Source organism: Leopardus geoffroyi, chromosome A2 (assembly GCF_018350155.1).
Source record: "Leopardus geoffroyi isolate Oge1 chromosome A2, O.geoffroyi_Oge1_pat1.0, whole genome shotgun sequence".
In the NCBI taxonomy this organism is placed as follows: Eukaryota; Metazoa; Chordata; class Mammalia; order Carnivora; family Felidae; genus Leopardus; species Leopardus geoffroyi.
Window position 1 is genome coordinate 101,885,400 of NC_059331.1, and position 17,246 is coordinate 101,902,645.

At 40.1% G+C, this 17,246-nt stretch overlaps 1 protein-coding gene across 1 annotated transcript in view; it reads left to right on the forward strand.

The window, feature by feature from the left end:
• The first annotated feature begins 203 nt into the window (after positions 1-203).
• GLCCI1 (glucocorticoid induced 1) overlaps positions 204-17,246 on the forward strand; it is a 149,681-nt gene continuing 132,638 nt past the window's right edge. Inside the window, exons 1-2 of the mRNA XM_045496396.1 lie at positions 204-342; positions 13,832-13,886. Coding sequence (XP_045352352.1) covers positions 204-342; positions 13,832-13,886 — 194 coding nt within the window. The remainder of the gene's footprint in view (positions 343-13,831; positions 13,887-17,246) is intronic.

Genomic DNA, 17,246 nt, shown 5'->3' on the forward strand with positions numbered 1-17,246 from the left:
ATTTTAGACAAATCTTCTGGCTCCTGCACAGAATCTGGAGATGAGTGAGATAAAGGGGTAGGGAGATCGGTCAGGTGGCTTTTCCAGTAATTTGGGTGAGAGATCATTTCCTACTGCTAGAATATCTTAGTAACAGTGGTATTAGGCAGGGATAACATTAAAATATCTAACGATCAGTTTGGCATGAGCATGGACTCATCGGAATGGGTGATGACCTCAGCAATAAGCAGGGTCTGCAGGCCTATCTCTTTGGGGCCCCAGCTGGATGGGCAGGTGGATCTCAGAGGTGGGGCCAGCCTGACTGCAGGGTGGACCCCGCAGGCCTGCCTCCCTTTACAGCCGGTATGGAAATATTTCAATATTTTAGCAACAGATTTAGTTGTAGCAGCCTAAGAATTAGGTATAGGGAGGCAGGGAAAGTTTCAGGAGATGGTTAGGAAAGAGAAGGCTTATATTTGGGTAATGCATGAAGTGAGCAGTGAGCAAAAGGGAGGAGTTAGGGATTAGGCTTTGGTTTCTGCTTGGGCAACCAGGTAAACTCATTTATTTTTTCAATTGTATTTATTCAGCACTTTACGTTTAAGACACCTGGGTGACTTGAAATGTCAAGTGGGCAATTGGATATGTGAGGAAGGAACTGGGGAAAGATCTGGGCTGAAGAAATAAGTTTGGGAGTTTTCAGCATCAAGACGTCATCTAAAGCTACAGAACAGATGAGGTCCCAGGGAAAGATTAGTGAGAGAAGCAACAGAAGCCTGGATGGAGCCCTGAGCAGCTCCAGCAGGTAGAGTTTGTGAAGAGGAGAGAAGGCTGATTCCTGAGCAGCAGCTGCTGCTGTAGGGGGAAAAAAAACAATTGTGTGAGGTTTCAGGAGCTGAGAGTGTTTCCAGGAGGAGGGAGTGGTTAGCTGTGTTGAAAGCTGTGGAGAGATTAAGACAAGACTAGAGTGTCTACTGGATTTAGCAACATGGAGACCGTTGGTGACCTTGATAAGGACAATTTCGGTGGGTGGTGAGTGCAGAGGTCGTATTACCTAGTACTGAAGGTAGATGAGGGGTGGGAAACTGGATGTGGGGAGGACAACTTCTTACAGTGATATGGGGCTTCTTTGAATTTATTTATTTATTTATTTGTTTGTTTGTTTATTTATTTATTTATTTATTTATTTATTTATTTATTTATTTATTTATGGGAAAACCTTGAGCAAGTTTAATTGCCAGTAGGGGAGCCAGTAATACATTTTGATATATTCCAGGGGTCAGCAAACTAGGGCTCCTGCCTGTTTGCAAATAAAATTGTGTTGGGACACAACCACTACTATTCATTTATATTGCCTATGACTATTTTTCTGCTATGACAGCTTAGTTTAGTAGCTGTAACAGAGGCCCTATGGCCCACAAAACCCAAAATATTTACTCTCTGACCCCTTATAGAAAAAGTTTGTCAGCCCCTAGATTAAACATGACATGCTTTAGCCCATTTCATTTCTTCAGGAACCCAAATAACTACATACATGTATAAATACATACATAAATACACATGCCAACAAATTCCCAAGTCAAAAGCACTATAGAACTGAATAAGGTATAGAATTGTAAATTCTTCCTGGTCAGTTTAACAACTTATCAACAACAAAAAAAACAAGAGACTTAGCTTTTGCTCCTCTGCTAATAATACACATTTGTTATTGACCATATACACATATTTTAATTTATTACTACATACCTAGTACCGGGTGCTGAGCCTGACACAAGGTAGGCAATCCATAAATAATGGTTGAAGCAAGGAAGGTTGGTTGAACCAATAAATATTGGTGTTGTACAAAAGAATTGCCTGGGATAAGGGGTGGAGACCCTTTTTTAGATTCAGGCAGTTAGCAGAGGATTCCCTAAGTAAATGATCTTTGGTGGAACCATGCCAGTGAGCTTTCTGGAGGCTGCAAAGAATTACATTCCTCTAGAATTAATCTGGGAAGTGAGGGTGGATGGGTTGGGGAGATCTGGGTTAAAGCTAAAGAGTATCCTTAATGTGAAAATAAAATCACAAAGTGGCACTTTGTAATGTGGCAGCAGGGCAGTCTTGACAGTTCTTTATTTCCTGTGATGAAACAGAAAGAAAGATGAGCTGAATTTACGTAAAGTCCAAGCCAACTTATCCCTCAGGAGCAGGACGAGGAGTTGGACTGTTAAAAGTAGGTTAAAGCAACAAATCAAAAAACAGTTATTTTCTACAAACATTTTGTTTAACTGAGAATAAGTATGTATCAATGGGCCAACCTTTAGACACAGGGAGAAAGCCTTTTTTTTTTTTTTTTTTTTGAGCCCAGGACATCGTTCTTGAATAAAGGACACTTATTGCCTATTAACTGAGATTTAAAGTAGGGATGTCTTTAAAATTTTTTTTTTCAACGTTTATTTATTTTTGGGACAGAGAGAGACAGAGCATGAACAGGGGAGGGGCAGAGAGAGAGGGAGACACAGAATTGGAAACAGGCTCCAGGCTCTGAGCCATCAGCCCAGAGCCCGACGCGGGGCTCGAACTCACGGACCGCAAGATTGTGACCTGGCTGAAGTCGGATGCTTAACCGACTGCGCCACCCAGGCGCCCAGGGATGTCTTTAAAGGATAGCGAAAACTTACAGATAAATGAGAAGCGATCTGAGTATAGAATCCTTCTAGATTCTTCCCCACAGTTTTTCACAGCTTTACGTTTCATTCACACTTTATGAAGTTTTCAGCTTGTTTTCATAGAAACAGCTCTCTTCTTTGTCTTCATATTTTACCTCTTTAGGTAATATTTAATGAAATTGCATCATTATGATAACAAAAGACAACTGTCACAAACAGATGTAGGAAATAACTGCTTCTCAGGAGACATACAGTTCATATCTGAGTAACCCGCTAACTTTGTTTAGTGTGTGGGAGAATTAGGATACAAAGGGAATAGTGATTCTGGTGAGCCCAGGAAAGGGAGGAAAGTTAAGAGTGTTTCTCTGTGAGGGTGTTGCAAGCATGTTATGGGGCCCCAGCTGGTGCTCCTTGAGTCAGTGACAAGCTGCCAGCATGGCTGGGTCCCCTGAATATTGACTCAAGGCAGCTGTCCCAAGTCATCACACTCTAGGGATCATAGAGTATTGTGTGTTGGAAAGCACACATTAAACACTTGCTTTAGCTTCTTCTGGAATGTATGCAGAATAATAGAGGACTCCTCCCAACAGTGCAACTTCCAGAGGGTTACAACTGATGAGAAACTGGCCTTATATATCCCATGGCAGATTTAGCTTTGTAAGGCAGACTTAAAATTCTCAATATGCTGAATCTAGACAGAGACAGTAAAATCTCAGTAAGCATATTCTGGCAGCATGTCACCTGGTAACTAACAAAGAACACCCAGAGATCACTGAATAAGATAAAGGTTAAGAATCAAAGCAGCGCTTAATATACTACTGTGAATTGAGATTGGGGAGCCTTCTATTCTTCAGCAAATGCCTACCCAGCTTTATAACTTATTTTATGCTAAATTGGATGGAGAAAAAAATTAGCCTATTCTCTACTGTCAATACTTTGAAACGTATTTCCAATAGTTTGGAAATGTGGCAAGTAAGACTGCCCAATGAGAGTTAACTGTGAAATCAAGAATATCATTGGTCAAATATAGAAATGCAGTTTCTCAAGAAAAAGGACAGACTCTCTCTAACACAAAATCTTTTATAATACTAAATTTTCTATAAAGACAATTAATTGTAGAACTTGAAGAGGCCTACAAGGTCCAAATGCCTTTTTGACAGATATAAAGACTCAGAAAGGTTACATGATTTGTTCAAGGACCTAAGGCCAGTTATGAGCTAATGCAGCCTACAACTCAGGTCTCCTAGGTCCTAGACTATTGTTTTTCTCATTATAACACCCTTCTTCTAGATGGAATTTTCTGATTAATTGAAGTCACTCTATCCTTAGTGATCTGGTTACTATAGCTGGTAACAAATCGTCCTGTAACTCAATGATGTAAAACAACCATCTGTGATGCTCACTGAGTCTGTGGATCACAGATTCAGACAGGGCACCGTGGGGATGGCTTGGGACCACAATCATCTGGAGACTCACTCACTCACATGTCTGCTGATCAATGGTGGCTATCCCTGGGTCCTCAACTGGGGCTGTGGGCCAGAACACCAAAAGCAACCTCTCTATATAGCCTGAGCCTCCTCACGACACAGTGACTGGCTTCCAAAGGTGGACATCTTGAGACAGAGAGAACCAGGTAGAGGCCATATTGCCATTGATGACTCAGCTTGCAAGTCACGCAAATAGAGTTCACCTCTTGATGAGAAGTGGCAAAGTCCTGGAACAGCGTGTAGGACCAGAGACATTGCTGTGGCCCCTTCCGGAAATTACAATCTGCTACAATTAGAATTAAAGGCATTCTTTACCAGAAGAAAACTGGAGGGAGGAAAGAAGCTGCAGAAGAACAACTAACAAATCACACCTGAAGGCTGAATGTGCCCGCTCCCATTTCTCTCCCTCTGGGGAACTTTGCAATCTGTGCTTACTGCAAATTGCACAGGAATAAAGCATTTTAACTCAACATGATTGAAGCTTTTATTTCACTTAAATGTCTAGTTAGGTATGTTGGAAAGTCTGTTTATAGGATGTATCCCTAGCGTAAAAGCCTTCAGAATGAGGAAAAGGGGAGAAATTGTTTTAATTGAAGAAATTATTTTTTAAAAATAGATCATGTGCTAGACTATAAAGAAAACACCAATAAATCTCCTAGAGTGCCATGAGCACAGACATATTCTCTGACCACAGGACAATAAAACTACAAATTAGGACCAAACATTTAAGCAAAAATTTCCCACCCACTTGGAAATTGAAAAATACTCTTCTATAGATCTCTTGGGCATAAAAGGGGAAATGTGATTGCAATTATAGAATATTTAGAAAATAAGAGTAATGAAAATACCACAAATAAAAACTCATGGGATAAGGCTAAAAAGCTCTATTTAAGAGGCATACACATCTGTAAGGAATGGATAATGGCACCAGCGTTAGAAGCAATGACTGGGGCTTCACGTGTGAGGCACTGTTCTAGGAGTGTTCCATGTGTCAACTCATTTAATTCACACAACAACATATAGGTAGATACTATTATTTTCGTTCTCATTTCACGGAGGAAGAAATCAAAACACAGAAGGGATTAGCGATGTGAGCATGATCATGCGACCAGCTCCTATCATATGCTAGGATATGGGGTTTCAGGCACTGGGATTACAGCAGTGATGTAGATAGGCAAGGTCAATGCTCTCTTACAGGTCCTCAATACTGCTGAGCAGGAGTGGGAGTTCTGGCTCCCCAGAGGGCCTCCGCTCACACCTTTGTGGCTAGAAGGGGCAGAAGTGCCCCATTACTGCTGGGTGGTGGTGAAAGCCCTGATGTTCTATGAGGTCTTCTCTGACGGCACCCTGTGAGGGAGGGAAAGAAGGCTTTGCTAATGCCAGGTAGGGATGGAAGTCCAGGCCCCCCATGTGGTCCCTGCTGGCCCTGGGGGAGGAGAGAGAGGGGGAAGTGTGGGGATGAAATCCCAGCTCTCTATTTATTCTTCTCTGATGCCCCCTTGGCAGATGTTGAGGTGCCTTGGTACAGCCTTGTTGAGGACTAAAGTCTAGGTTTCCCACTAGGACTTTACTGGCATGAGTAGGATTGGGGCCACAGTTTTTTCTGTGGGTTTCGGCTGGGGTAGAGCACTTCAGATAATTTAAAAGTTTCCTATTTTGCTAGGCTGACACTTTTCCTGGTTCTTCAGCTAAACAGAACAGGCTTTTGTTGGGGCTTTTTCCATATGCCTGCTGGTGTTTGTGGGCTGCCAGCTTCTTCAGCCCTAAGTCTGGGATATGTGAGGTAGGCAAACAAACATAGGGAACTAACCACTGTGTCCCAGAGAGCTTAGCTGGCCTGTTTTCCTCTCGTTAACTTTCAGTATTTTTCTTACGCATACACATAATGTCCGAGGGTTTTAGTTTTACTTAGATGGAGGAATAAGGAAGAGTATATCAACTTCATCTTCTCAGAAGAGGAAGGCTCCTGTTTTGTGTTAAGAAAAAAAACAAAACATAACAAAGAAACCTGACAGCATGGGCCCATTCTTAGAGCAGGAAGAAAAGCAGAATGACAGGGAATCATTGGTAGTGTTGGGCAGAGGGCAGAAGAAGGGGCAGAATCCCTTGCACATGTGCACAGGTGGCCTTAGATATGAACATGGATAGTTCATCCAGTCACAAGAGGAAAAGCTGAGAATATGTTACAAGTGTAGGAAGTTTGGTGGGTTTGGCAGTAGATGGATGAGGAGGCTCTCTGGTGTGTTAGATTCCATTACTTCAATGAAATAAGAAGGGAAGCCATCGACAGAGAAGGAGGTGGGGTCAGGGAAGCCTAGGGTCTGCAGAGAAGTTGCTTTGAAGGGTGATAGAGTGAGCTGACTAGAGAAATACAGTAGAATTGCTAAGCACACTGAATCCACATAAATTTGGAAGGAAACCACTTGGCATAGTTACTTGTTTTCCTCCAGAACTAGGTACAGAGTAGGAACACAGATGTTGGTTTAATCAATAACTGTTGCCATATCAGATGTTAGAAGGGGAAAAAAACAAGGACGTGGAGTGTGTATAAGGGAGTAATTATGATGAGGGACCATGACATGGCACAACTCTGGAGGACACCATTTACACTGTATTTTGCAACACAGGGACCCTGCATAGATTCTAATCTGAATGAGGATGAACCCAAGAAAATGGACAGCAAACATTTGGTGGTGAATGGATTGGATTTCTAATGGGGTTGAATAATTGTTCATGTGGGATGGATAAATTAGAGGCACTCAAAGACCAGAGATGATGGCCATAGAGAAGATATTTGAAACTGAGATTGAGGAAGTGAAACAGATATTAGAAGTGAAAAAGATCTAGGGTATGTAAGAATATAGCTGAAGTGGAGTGGATGGAAGGCTACTGGCAAACTAGATGTCCTTAACAACCTTCCTATTGACAATAGATAAAAACAATAATAAATAAAATGTAGAAATATATTTTTAAATGCATTAATGACAGTAACAAGATACGGCCAACATGAATTCAAAGCAAGGCCCTAGTATGATGATTCAGGCACTGATGCTTGCTTTTGCATTAAGGACTTTTGACAGATCAGGGGTTCTTGAGTTCCAGATATGGAACTTGCAAGATATGGATGATGGGTGACAAAGTCCATGTCCAGCCAAAAGAAGGCAATCTCAAAGACAGACATCCTACATAAAGCTCAAAAGGGTACACTAGAAATAAAATTGCCCCCATTCCAAACAACAAGGGCATTTGCTCATCCTAAAATTTTGCCCTGGGTAAAGGGGAAGGAAAATCTTACCTAAACGTTCATTAGTAAAAGCTAGCTTTTATTGTGAGTTTTGATGTCTGAGTTGCACTACCTGGGTGGTCTGAAAAACTTCAGGCTGAGAATTTAGTTTAAAATGGTCCTCCTTCAGTAGCACTGGGAGATAGGTACCAGGATATTCATAGTAGCATACTTGAAACAGCAAAAACTGGAAATAATCAAACTAGGCACGAACAGTAGGATGGATTAAAAATTATGGTATAATCATAAATTGAATACTATGCAGCAATAAAAAATGAATAAAATTGTAGTTATTTGCAACAACATGAGTGAATCTCAGGAACATGTTATTGAGTTGAAAAAGCAAGTCGTAAATATCCATACAGTAAAATTCCAATTTTATGAAAGTTAAAGAAAAACATAAAAAATTGCATATTATATGTTCATGTACATATGTACATGTGTAAAACAGAAATAAAAATAAAGGGAATGATGAGGAAGGATGGGGTTGGAGAGGGACACATAGGGGCCTAAATGTTCTAAGTCTTAAACAGAACAGGGTGCATACAAGTAAGTGATCATGGTATTGTTACTTTTTTATCCTTAAATGTGTATTTGACAAATCTCCTTTGCATATATTCAATATTTAATAAAAATAAAATTTCAAGGCTCTGTGGAATTGAGGAGGTAAAAGAGGTGTATCACAGCATGATTTCATGCTGGAAAGTTTGAAACAGCAAAGGTCCCCAATCAGAGTCTGGTTAAATAAATTAAGGTACATCTATATAACAGAAAAGAATGCAGCAATGAAGAATAAGTTAGAAGTGCACATACTAATAAAAGAAGATGTTCTTTGTGTAGCAGGTGAAAGAAGTTACTAAACAATATAGTATTTCATTTGAGTAAGAAACATAAAAATACTCATGCATAAAAATATAAGGACTGTTTAGTCAGTGCACCAAAAAGTTATTAGTGTTGGGATCTGGGTGTCGGCTGTTAGGATTGTGTAGGAGGGTTTTTTTTTTATTATTATTTTCTTGATTTCTCTTATATTTTCTACCAGAAGTACATGTTATTCTCATACCAAAAAACATTTTTTTTAAAAGTCAGAGAAAGAATAACAAAGCATATCTAAGAAACATCAGAAAGAAGAATGTAAATATGTAATACAATATTTGGAAATGACCTTCACAAAATACACGTTATTTAAAGACAATGACTATACTTGTCTTAGAGTTAAAAAATTAGATTTGAAGATGAATGGATTTATCTATCTATCAAGTTTCTGGCTATAAGACTAAAAGATTTAAATTCTTCCCAACTGATGTTTATAGGATTAAAGCAATCCCCAACAGTTCTTATCACACACACACACACACACACATTTTTTTAACTAGATTATGGTGACAGAAGTTACTTAGATTTATTGTGATGGTCATTTCATGGTATGTACCAATCTGGAATCATTATGTTGTATACCTGAAACTAATAACATTATAGGTCAATTATAAGTCAATAAGAAAATAAATTTAAAAAATCCCAAACAGGGTTGCCTGGGTGGCTCTGACAGTTAAGCGTCCGACTTTGGCTCAGGTCATGATCTCACGGTTCGTGGGTTTGCCCCACGTCCGGCTCTGCACTGACAGCTCAGAGGCTGGAGTCTGCTTCATATTCTGTGTCTTCCTCTCTCTCTGCCGCTCCCCCACTTGTAGTCTTTCTCTCCTCTCTCTCTCCCTCAAAAATATATAAATATTAAAAAAAATTAATAAAAAAATAAAAATCCCAAACAAAAATCTCAATGACATTTTTAAATTAATAAAATGGTTCTAAGTTCATCTAGAAGAGTAAAAAGTTCTATTGATAGAATTCTGGAAATTAAGAATTATAGGGTTAGGCTTGTTCTAATGGATGCTAAAATAAATGATGAAGTGACAGCCATTGAACCAATACAAATGCAAAAAGGAAATTCTTAAACATCTAGTAGAAGGTGCTCAAACATCTCTTCATGCTTTTAAAAACAGTGTATGATGAAGGAAATAACGGTTAGAGAAAGTGACGAACTATTTAATAAATCGTGCTGGAATAATGGCTAAGGGAGGGTAGTTGATTTTTCATCTTAAAATGTATTCTAAAATAAATTTGACCATATTTTTATGTATCTAAAATAAATTCTAGATAAGTTAATGTAAAACACTTAAAGAATTGTGAAGAAGGGAACACAGAAAATATGTAACACATTCACAACAGTGTTAGTCACTAAATCCAGTGACTTTGCAGGACCAATTGATAGCCTTGACTACCAACCCTCTTTTCCTTTCCTCTGTTTCCTTTGGCTTCCATGCATACATTGCCCTGATTTTTCTCCTACCACTTTGGCCACTACTTCTCCAATTCCTTTGCAGGATTAGCCTCCTCTGGAGACCATTGTATGTTTGAGTTCTTCAGGGCCCATTCCTTCTCTACCGTCTCCTAAGGTATTTGCACTCATACCCATGGCTCCAATTACAACCTCTACCCAGGCAACTCAAATTTACCTCTAGTCCAACCATTTCTTACTTATTAGTCAGGATTCCTGAAAGAAAAAGGTGGCACATTCAAAATAGGTATTTAAGGAGATTTCAGTTAAAAGATAATTTATAAAAAATTTGGGGAAAGCAACAGAGGATAGTGGTACAGTATCTCAGGAAGCTATTACTGCCTTAAGCCTAAAGAAACAAGGAGGTAGAAATTATTACCTGATGAGAGAGAGGAGGGAGGGAGAGAGGGAGGGAGGGAGGGAGGGAGAGAGAGAGAAGAGGGAGAAATGGGAGGAAGAAGGGCAGGAGAAGGAGGTGGCAAAAAAGGAATGTTTGAAGGAAACAGGGTCGGGGGGGGGAGGAAAGGGGGCAGGAGAGGTAGAGAGAATGCAGGATGTAGATAATAAGGAATAAATATTCAGCTTTCACTCTCTTCCTTCAATCTTCTGCCTGTACCTCCTATTTGCTGAACCCATGTAGAAGCCGGAGATACTGGGAGCCAGGTACTGGGGATATATGAAATTGTGATATATTCCATACAGCTCAGTCTCTTTGGACAGAGAATAGAGAAGGGTAGAGAGTGGCTCTAAATGCACGAACAGAAGACATCTACCTAAATATTCACCTCCCATTTAGCTTCTTCTCTAGGACATCCCAAGGGTATTTCAAATTCAACACGTCCAAAATTGAACACATAAACTGCTCATGCACACACTCACCTCTCAGACACCAAACTAAAAACAACAACAACAGCAACAACAACTGGTCCTCTTTCAGTGTTTTCTATGTCATCAAGTCGTACCAAGGTCAGATCTATAGTTTCATAGCTGTGTAGCAATGGATTGGAGTGGGGCAAGGGTGGGTGCAAACAGATCACTGATGTAGCTGTTTCATTAGTCTAGGCAGAAGTGATGATAAAACGGGCTAAGAAAGTGTTGGTAATGATGGAGGGAAGTGCATGGATTAAAGTGAACAGACTGAAGAGATATTTAGAAGACAAAATTCATAGGACTTGGTATTGGATTAGATGTTGGAAGTAAGGGGAATGTGATTGTCCTAGATGACACCTTCAATGATTTCCTACAGATTTTAGGAAGAAGGAACAACTACTTGACATGGACTTATTGGCCCTGCATGGTCAGGATCCCCCACCCCTCACTCTCTGACCCCCATTCTTCATCTTCTCCCAGGCCCCTCTCAAGACATAGGCTCTACCACATTCTTTCAATCCTTCATATTTTTTGTGCTTGCTGCTGAGCAGGACTTTTGCATCTGCTATTTCCACTGCCTATAATGTTCTCACCTAACTACCCAACTTCTCTACCATTTATAGCTCAATCACCACTTCCCCCAGGGAAGCTTCCACTGACTTCCCCAAATAGATCTAATCTTTCTATTAAAGTTCTCTTATATTTTGTCTTGCCCTTTGTAGGGTCTACCTATTAACAGTTTATACTCATATGTGTGGCTTTTCAGTTAATGTCTAACCTACTTTTAATGCCCTACTAGGATATAAATTCCATAAGGGGGTGCCTCAGTGGCTCAGTTGGCTGAGCATCCATCTCTTAATTTTGGGTCTGGTTGTGATCCCAGGTCATGGGATTGAGGCCTGCATCAGCCTCCACACTAAGTGTGGAGCCTGCTTGGGATTCCCCCCCCCCCCAACTCTTTCTCTCTCACTATCTCTCCTTCTGCCCCTCTCCAATGTTCATGCTCTTTCTCTCTCAAAAATAAAAACAAAAAAACAACTCCATAAGGATAGAGACTGTCTTTATTGGCTCCTTTATATAGTCTTATTGTCTCTCATTGTGTCTGACATCTTGTAGTTTTCACATATACATTCTTGAATGAATGAATGAATGAATGAATGAATGTGAAAACAATGGAATACATCACAAATAAATACACTGATGGATTTAATAAATTTAAATTATAATATTCCCTACATTAAATAAGAACAAATAAGTGAGAAATGAGACATGTTAATGATATAAAGATTATAACCTCAGTAGAGTTCTTGCCACACCAAAAATAAAAGTACAATAGGAACTGACAAAAACAAAACAAAATTTAAAAATGCCATGGAATAGAAAGGATTATGACAACTTCTTACTGGAAAAATCAGAACACCAAATCATACTGACCTAAATAACAGAGAAATGTATTATTTCATGTAACTAGAAGGACAGGATGGCTTCTCTCAGGATCGTGAGATGGTACCTAGCAACTCCTGGGGGCAACATGCTTTCTTGTTCACATCTATCAGAAAAGCAATGGAGCTGCTTTTCTAGCAATGAAATCCAAGCCCTTCTCTTCAGCCTTATTGAGTCAATTTAGGACCACACTGAATCAACTCTGCTGTCAGAGGAATGCCACGTTCTAATTTTGAGCCACTCACTAACTAGCAAGAGAAATTGGATTACCATGCTTGGTTTATTTTAATCAGAACCCATTCCAGAAACCACACTGTTGTTGAGTCAAAGAAAATGTCCACTAATATTGGCCACAATCATAGGAGAGAAATGGTCAACCTGAGTAAGGAAGATACAAGTAAATAAAGATAGCAGCAAGGCATCATTGTTCAACTCTAAAATTTTAAGTTTGCTTGCTTTTTAAAAGTTATATTAGTCATTAAAAATGGGTTATAAATTGATTTAACCTTTCTGGAGGGCAATATGGCAATCTACAAAAAACATTTAAAACAACAAATTTGGGAATGTATATGTGTATGGAGATATAAAGAAACACAGAAATGCTCTTGTGGTTGTCACTGGCTGGTAAATTTATGGGTGATTTTTATTTTCTTTTAAACACTTTCCAAGTATTATTTAACAAGCCTAATTTCATTTGTTTAAACACAAAGAACAAGAAGTAACCTGTTATTTCAGGACATGGCTAACTTTCGATCAGAAAAATTCTCTGGGAGCTTAAGTACTAGTAGAAAAAGTAGTTTCAGGGATTCATTTGCTTTCTTAAAATGATGAAAAAGTAGCAATCTGTCTGAATCAAAGATTCTGAGTTATGGGATCCTCCACTTTTGGAGTTCTAACTTAGTCTAATTGGCCTAGAAGCCAGGGGGGAAAAAGGTAAGGAATAAAATCCTGCAGAAAGATATGTAGTTACAACTGAACATTTAGCATAAAGCTTGTCCTTCTAATTCATCCTGTAACTCAACTCCGCAGGCCCTTGCCTATTGGCTCTAGTGAGTAAACAGTTGAGGCCACATGACCAGACTTAGCTTGATTTAATGTCACTTTCTTTTTTTTTTTTTAATTTTTTTTTAACGTTTATTTATTTTGAGACAGAGAGAGACAGAGCATGAATGGGGGAGGGTCAGAGAGAGGGAGACACAGAATCTGAAACATGCTCCAGGCTCTGAGCTGTCAGCACAGAGCCCGACACGGGGCTCGAACTCACGAACCGCGAGATCATGACCTGAGCCGAAGTCGGCCGCCCAACCGACTGAGCCACCCAGGCGCCCCTAATGTCACTTTCAATGAGGAGAATAGGCTGGACGTTTTTTTAAAATAGGAGTTTAAGAAAACATCTGAACTCACTTTTAAGAGTCTGAACACCTAGGATAAAGGAATATGTATATTACTGAACTGGGATTTCCAACAGATATTTAACCCAAGGTAAGGATATTAATTACATCAGTTTTATTCTGTGATGATGCTTTTTCCATATTTAATCTGATAATTCCCCCCATTTATTCTCTGACCACTTCCTTAATTTTCTTCCTGCCTCTACCACCACCTCTCCAAGTAACCTTGGACAAGTCATTTAACCTTTGCCATAGCTTTTCTGAAACAGGCCTTTGTGTTGGATCTCCCTCTGTCCAAACATCTCTAAAGCTACACTAAGCAAAGGATCAGCATAATCTCTCTATGAATTGAGGATTGCCCTTAAACTAATGAGAGAGTATTGTATTTTACACAGGGAAAGGGAATATGCCAGCAACATATTCTACCCCAGCAGTCCCCCAGGAGTTATGGTGAGCCAGTAGCTCAGCCTCTGCCTAAATTGGCCATGAACAGACAAGCAAGGACAGCAGAAAGGCAGGAAATGGGGTTAGGTTGATTTCCATCTATTAGCAGCAGCTTAAACTGGCGTGCTGGGCAGCTCTGTCTCCCATTGGCTACAGCTGCTAAGAGCAGCAGGATGAGGGTTGACCTATATCTGTCGGGTGTAAGTCAAACCCTGAATCTGTAGCAAACTTCAGTGTTCCAGAACGCCAAGTTTCACTTACGCCCAACCACATACAATATTTTTATCAGGAACTGTGATACACTCCACCTGCGAAGAACTTACAGCTGTGGGTCCCCCTCCCACCCCCGCAAAGATTCTTTCGCTTTGTTTCTCACTGCCTCGCCCTCCTGTCATCCTCTTACCATTTTTGTCCTTCTGTGTCATCCTCTGGCTGAGAGGGGTTGTTATGGTCACAGCTGTACTCCTTCTAGCAATCACAGTGACACCAGCCCTTCTCTGCCTGCCCCAGTTTCCATCTGACCAACCTGTGCCCATACCTTGCCATTGCAATTGTCGCCCCAGATTGCCGCTGCTTCAAGCCCACATTTACCTTTCTGGGCCACCAAGAGTTTCAGAATGTGTCAGTTGCTAATATAACTGCAGCTGTGGCCAGAAATATAGCATAAACAACATTCAGAACATGGGTCCTCAAGTTCCTACACAGTAAATATTTCTTACTAGTTTTTGAAGGCCAAATCACTTTTTTTTGACAGAGTTTAATTATTTGGACATTTATTTTCCTAGTTTAGGGAATAAACTACTCGAACTTTTCATTTACGCAACTACCGTCCAAATGTAGCAAAGCTCCTTTCCTTTTGTCTTGTGTCTCAGTAGGTGTACACAGTTTTGGGGCTCAATCCATATGTGTATGTATTTACGTGCACTGACATCACGACGCGGAACCACCTAATCAGTTCTGCCTTCACACTAAAGCATCAGTACACTGTGGGCTTCGATTTAGAATGCAGAAACTGCTGTTGCCTATTATTTCTTCACTCAGTCCCTGTAGTAACAGAAAAGAAGCCCAGGTGATGGAAAATTATTCTAGCAACTCAGGTCCCCAAGCACATAAGCCACATTGTAGTAATTTGAGATGGAAAAGACCTATTAGGTCATCCCACTGATCCTCCAAGGGCATGTGGTGGTTTTTTCCCTCTCCAATATGCTGATCTACTTTTTAGTGCCTTTTCCAATTGTAAATGGCAAAAGTGATGGGGCTTCCACACTTCCCAGGGGACAGGGAAGCATAGTCTCTAATAGATCTCTCCATTAAGGCATGAGACTTGCTCAGCAGCCTAAATCATCTTTGTTTTGACTTTCATTTCCATCATTCCTCCTCCTGTCCCCTTGGACCACACTAAATAATTTCTCTCCATGACTGCTATTTACACTCTCCAAGTACTTGAGGCTGATGAGCCAGTCCCTGTTAGTTAGAGCTGGTGGTTATGCTGGAGACTGGTCTCTTTCATCTTCCTCTGAAGGCAGTCCCTTCAGGCTTATAAATCATATCTGTTGCTCTTCGATGAATGCCCCTCAGTTGCTCAATAATTTGCCTCATTTCTTTCCAACTCACACTGGTCAGGAAAATCCCCTTTTTGTATGTCTCTGTTGCCACAAAAGAAGATGATGGAGGTAGGATCTGTTTACAGAAAACCTAACAGATCTCTTCAGCCACCAGACATCTGCCTACCCCCAGGATACTGAAGTCATCTAGTTCTTATCATCAACTCTCTTACATTACTTGGGGTGCGGGACTATTGTGTTCATGTGACAGAGGTGTGTATATAGAGACAGGAAGAGTTGATCTGTATTCCATCCAGCCAGCTTTCTATGTGATGTATTTAGTTAATGCCCATTAGCTGTTTAAATCCTAGCTCTTTGCCCATCTCAATTCCCAGTTGGAAGAGCTTTCCTGAGTGTCTTCAAGAGAATGTTAACCTCCTCCTTTCCATGAATACCTCCACATTTACTGATATTAAAGTGCATGACATCAGCAACATCAGACACCTTTACTGGAGGGGAGTCCCTCTGCTATGAGAGAGGCAGAATAGACCCTTAAACAAGTGTGAATGCCACTGAAAACCAGGAAGTTTTGGAAGTGGCATTTGTAATGCTACGGTCAACAGTGTTCAGCCTGTCCCCTCTCTACCTCTCCAGTTAAGGGTTACCGTGAGTGCTACAGCACCAAATTTAATAAGGTCTTTCCTAATGTGCTCAATGCTCATATTTATGCAATCATAATATCCACGATAGTGCTTTACAAACTTAAAAAAAAATTTATTTATTCATTTTGAGAGAAAGAGCAGGAGAGTGGCAGAGAGAGAGAGAGGGAGAGAGAGACTCCCAGCCAGGCTCCTCACTGTCAGCACAGAGCCAGATTCTGGGTTAGAGCCCACAAACCATAAGATCCTGACCTGATCCAAAATCAAGACTTGGTCGCTCAACCTACAGAGCCACCCAGGTGCCCCACAACCTATTTTCCTATAACTACACCAACCTTTTAAATAGTCACAACCACCTTTCGAGGAAGGAATTCTCTTTTTACCAGGGAGGAAACGGGCTTAGAGAGGTTCCATTGCCCAGTTTCACAAATATTTCATCAAATCTCCTTTCCACTCCCTTTTGGTCCTCCCTCTGAAATCATTACAAAGAATGCTCTCTGGGCAATATGTGAAGAGGTGCTAACTCTGTGCAGATTCCTAAAGTCACCAAAATACTGCCCATTGCATAATGTTTTCCTGTGTGCTTAGTTGGCAAAAATAGAGTAACCAGACATCATCCAGTTTGATGGAGTCCCATAATTTATCAGTAGGATATTCACTCATTCCTTGATGACAGAAAGAGTATATTAAAATTTATAAGACATAGTCTGCTATCTCTTTCTAAAGAATAATGTATTGTTATTAGGCATGAACTAAAAGTAGGCTTATCTCTTCAAATACCAGTTCAGACCTTAGGAGTATCTGTTTTTCTTGCAAAGCTGATAAAACATACACCTAAGATAAAGGAGAAAAGAACTACATGTCAACAAAATGTTAATAACACAATTTGAGAAAACAAAGGACCTGAATCATACTGTTTTTGAGTAATATAAAAAGCAGAGATATAATTTTCTACTCAATATGTGGTAAAAGGGGCACAGCATCCTATAATTGTGCTAACAGCTAATCGAAAAAGGATATTTTATTTATTGCATCATTTATTTTCAAACAGTGATTATCAATACATTTAATTTGGCACAAATGTGGTTATAGTAGGATAAAGACCTCTACTGAAGGGATTTTATGCATTAAAGTTGCTTCCAAATAAAACTAGTCAGAGCCAG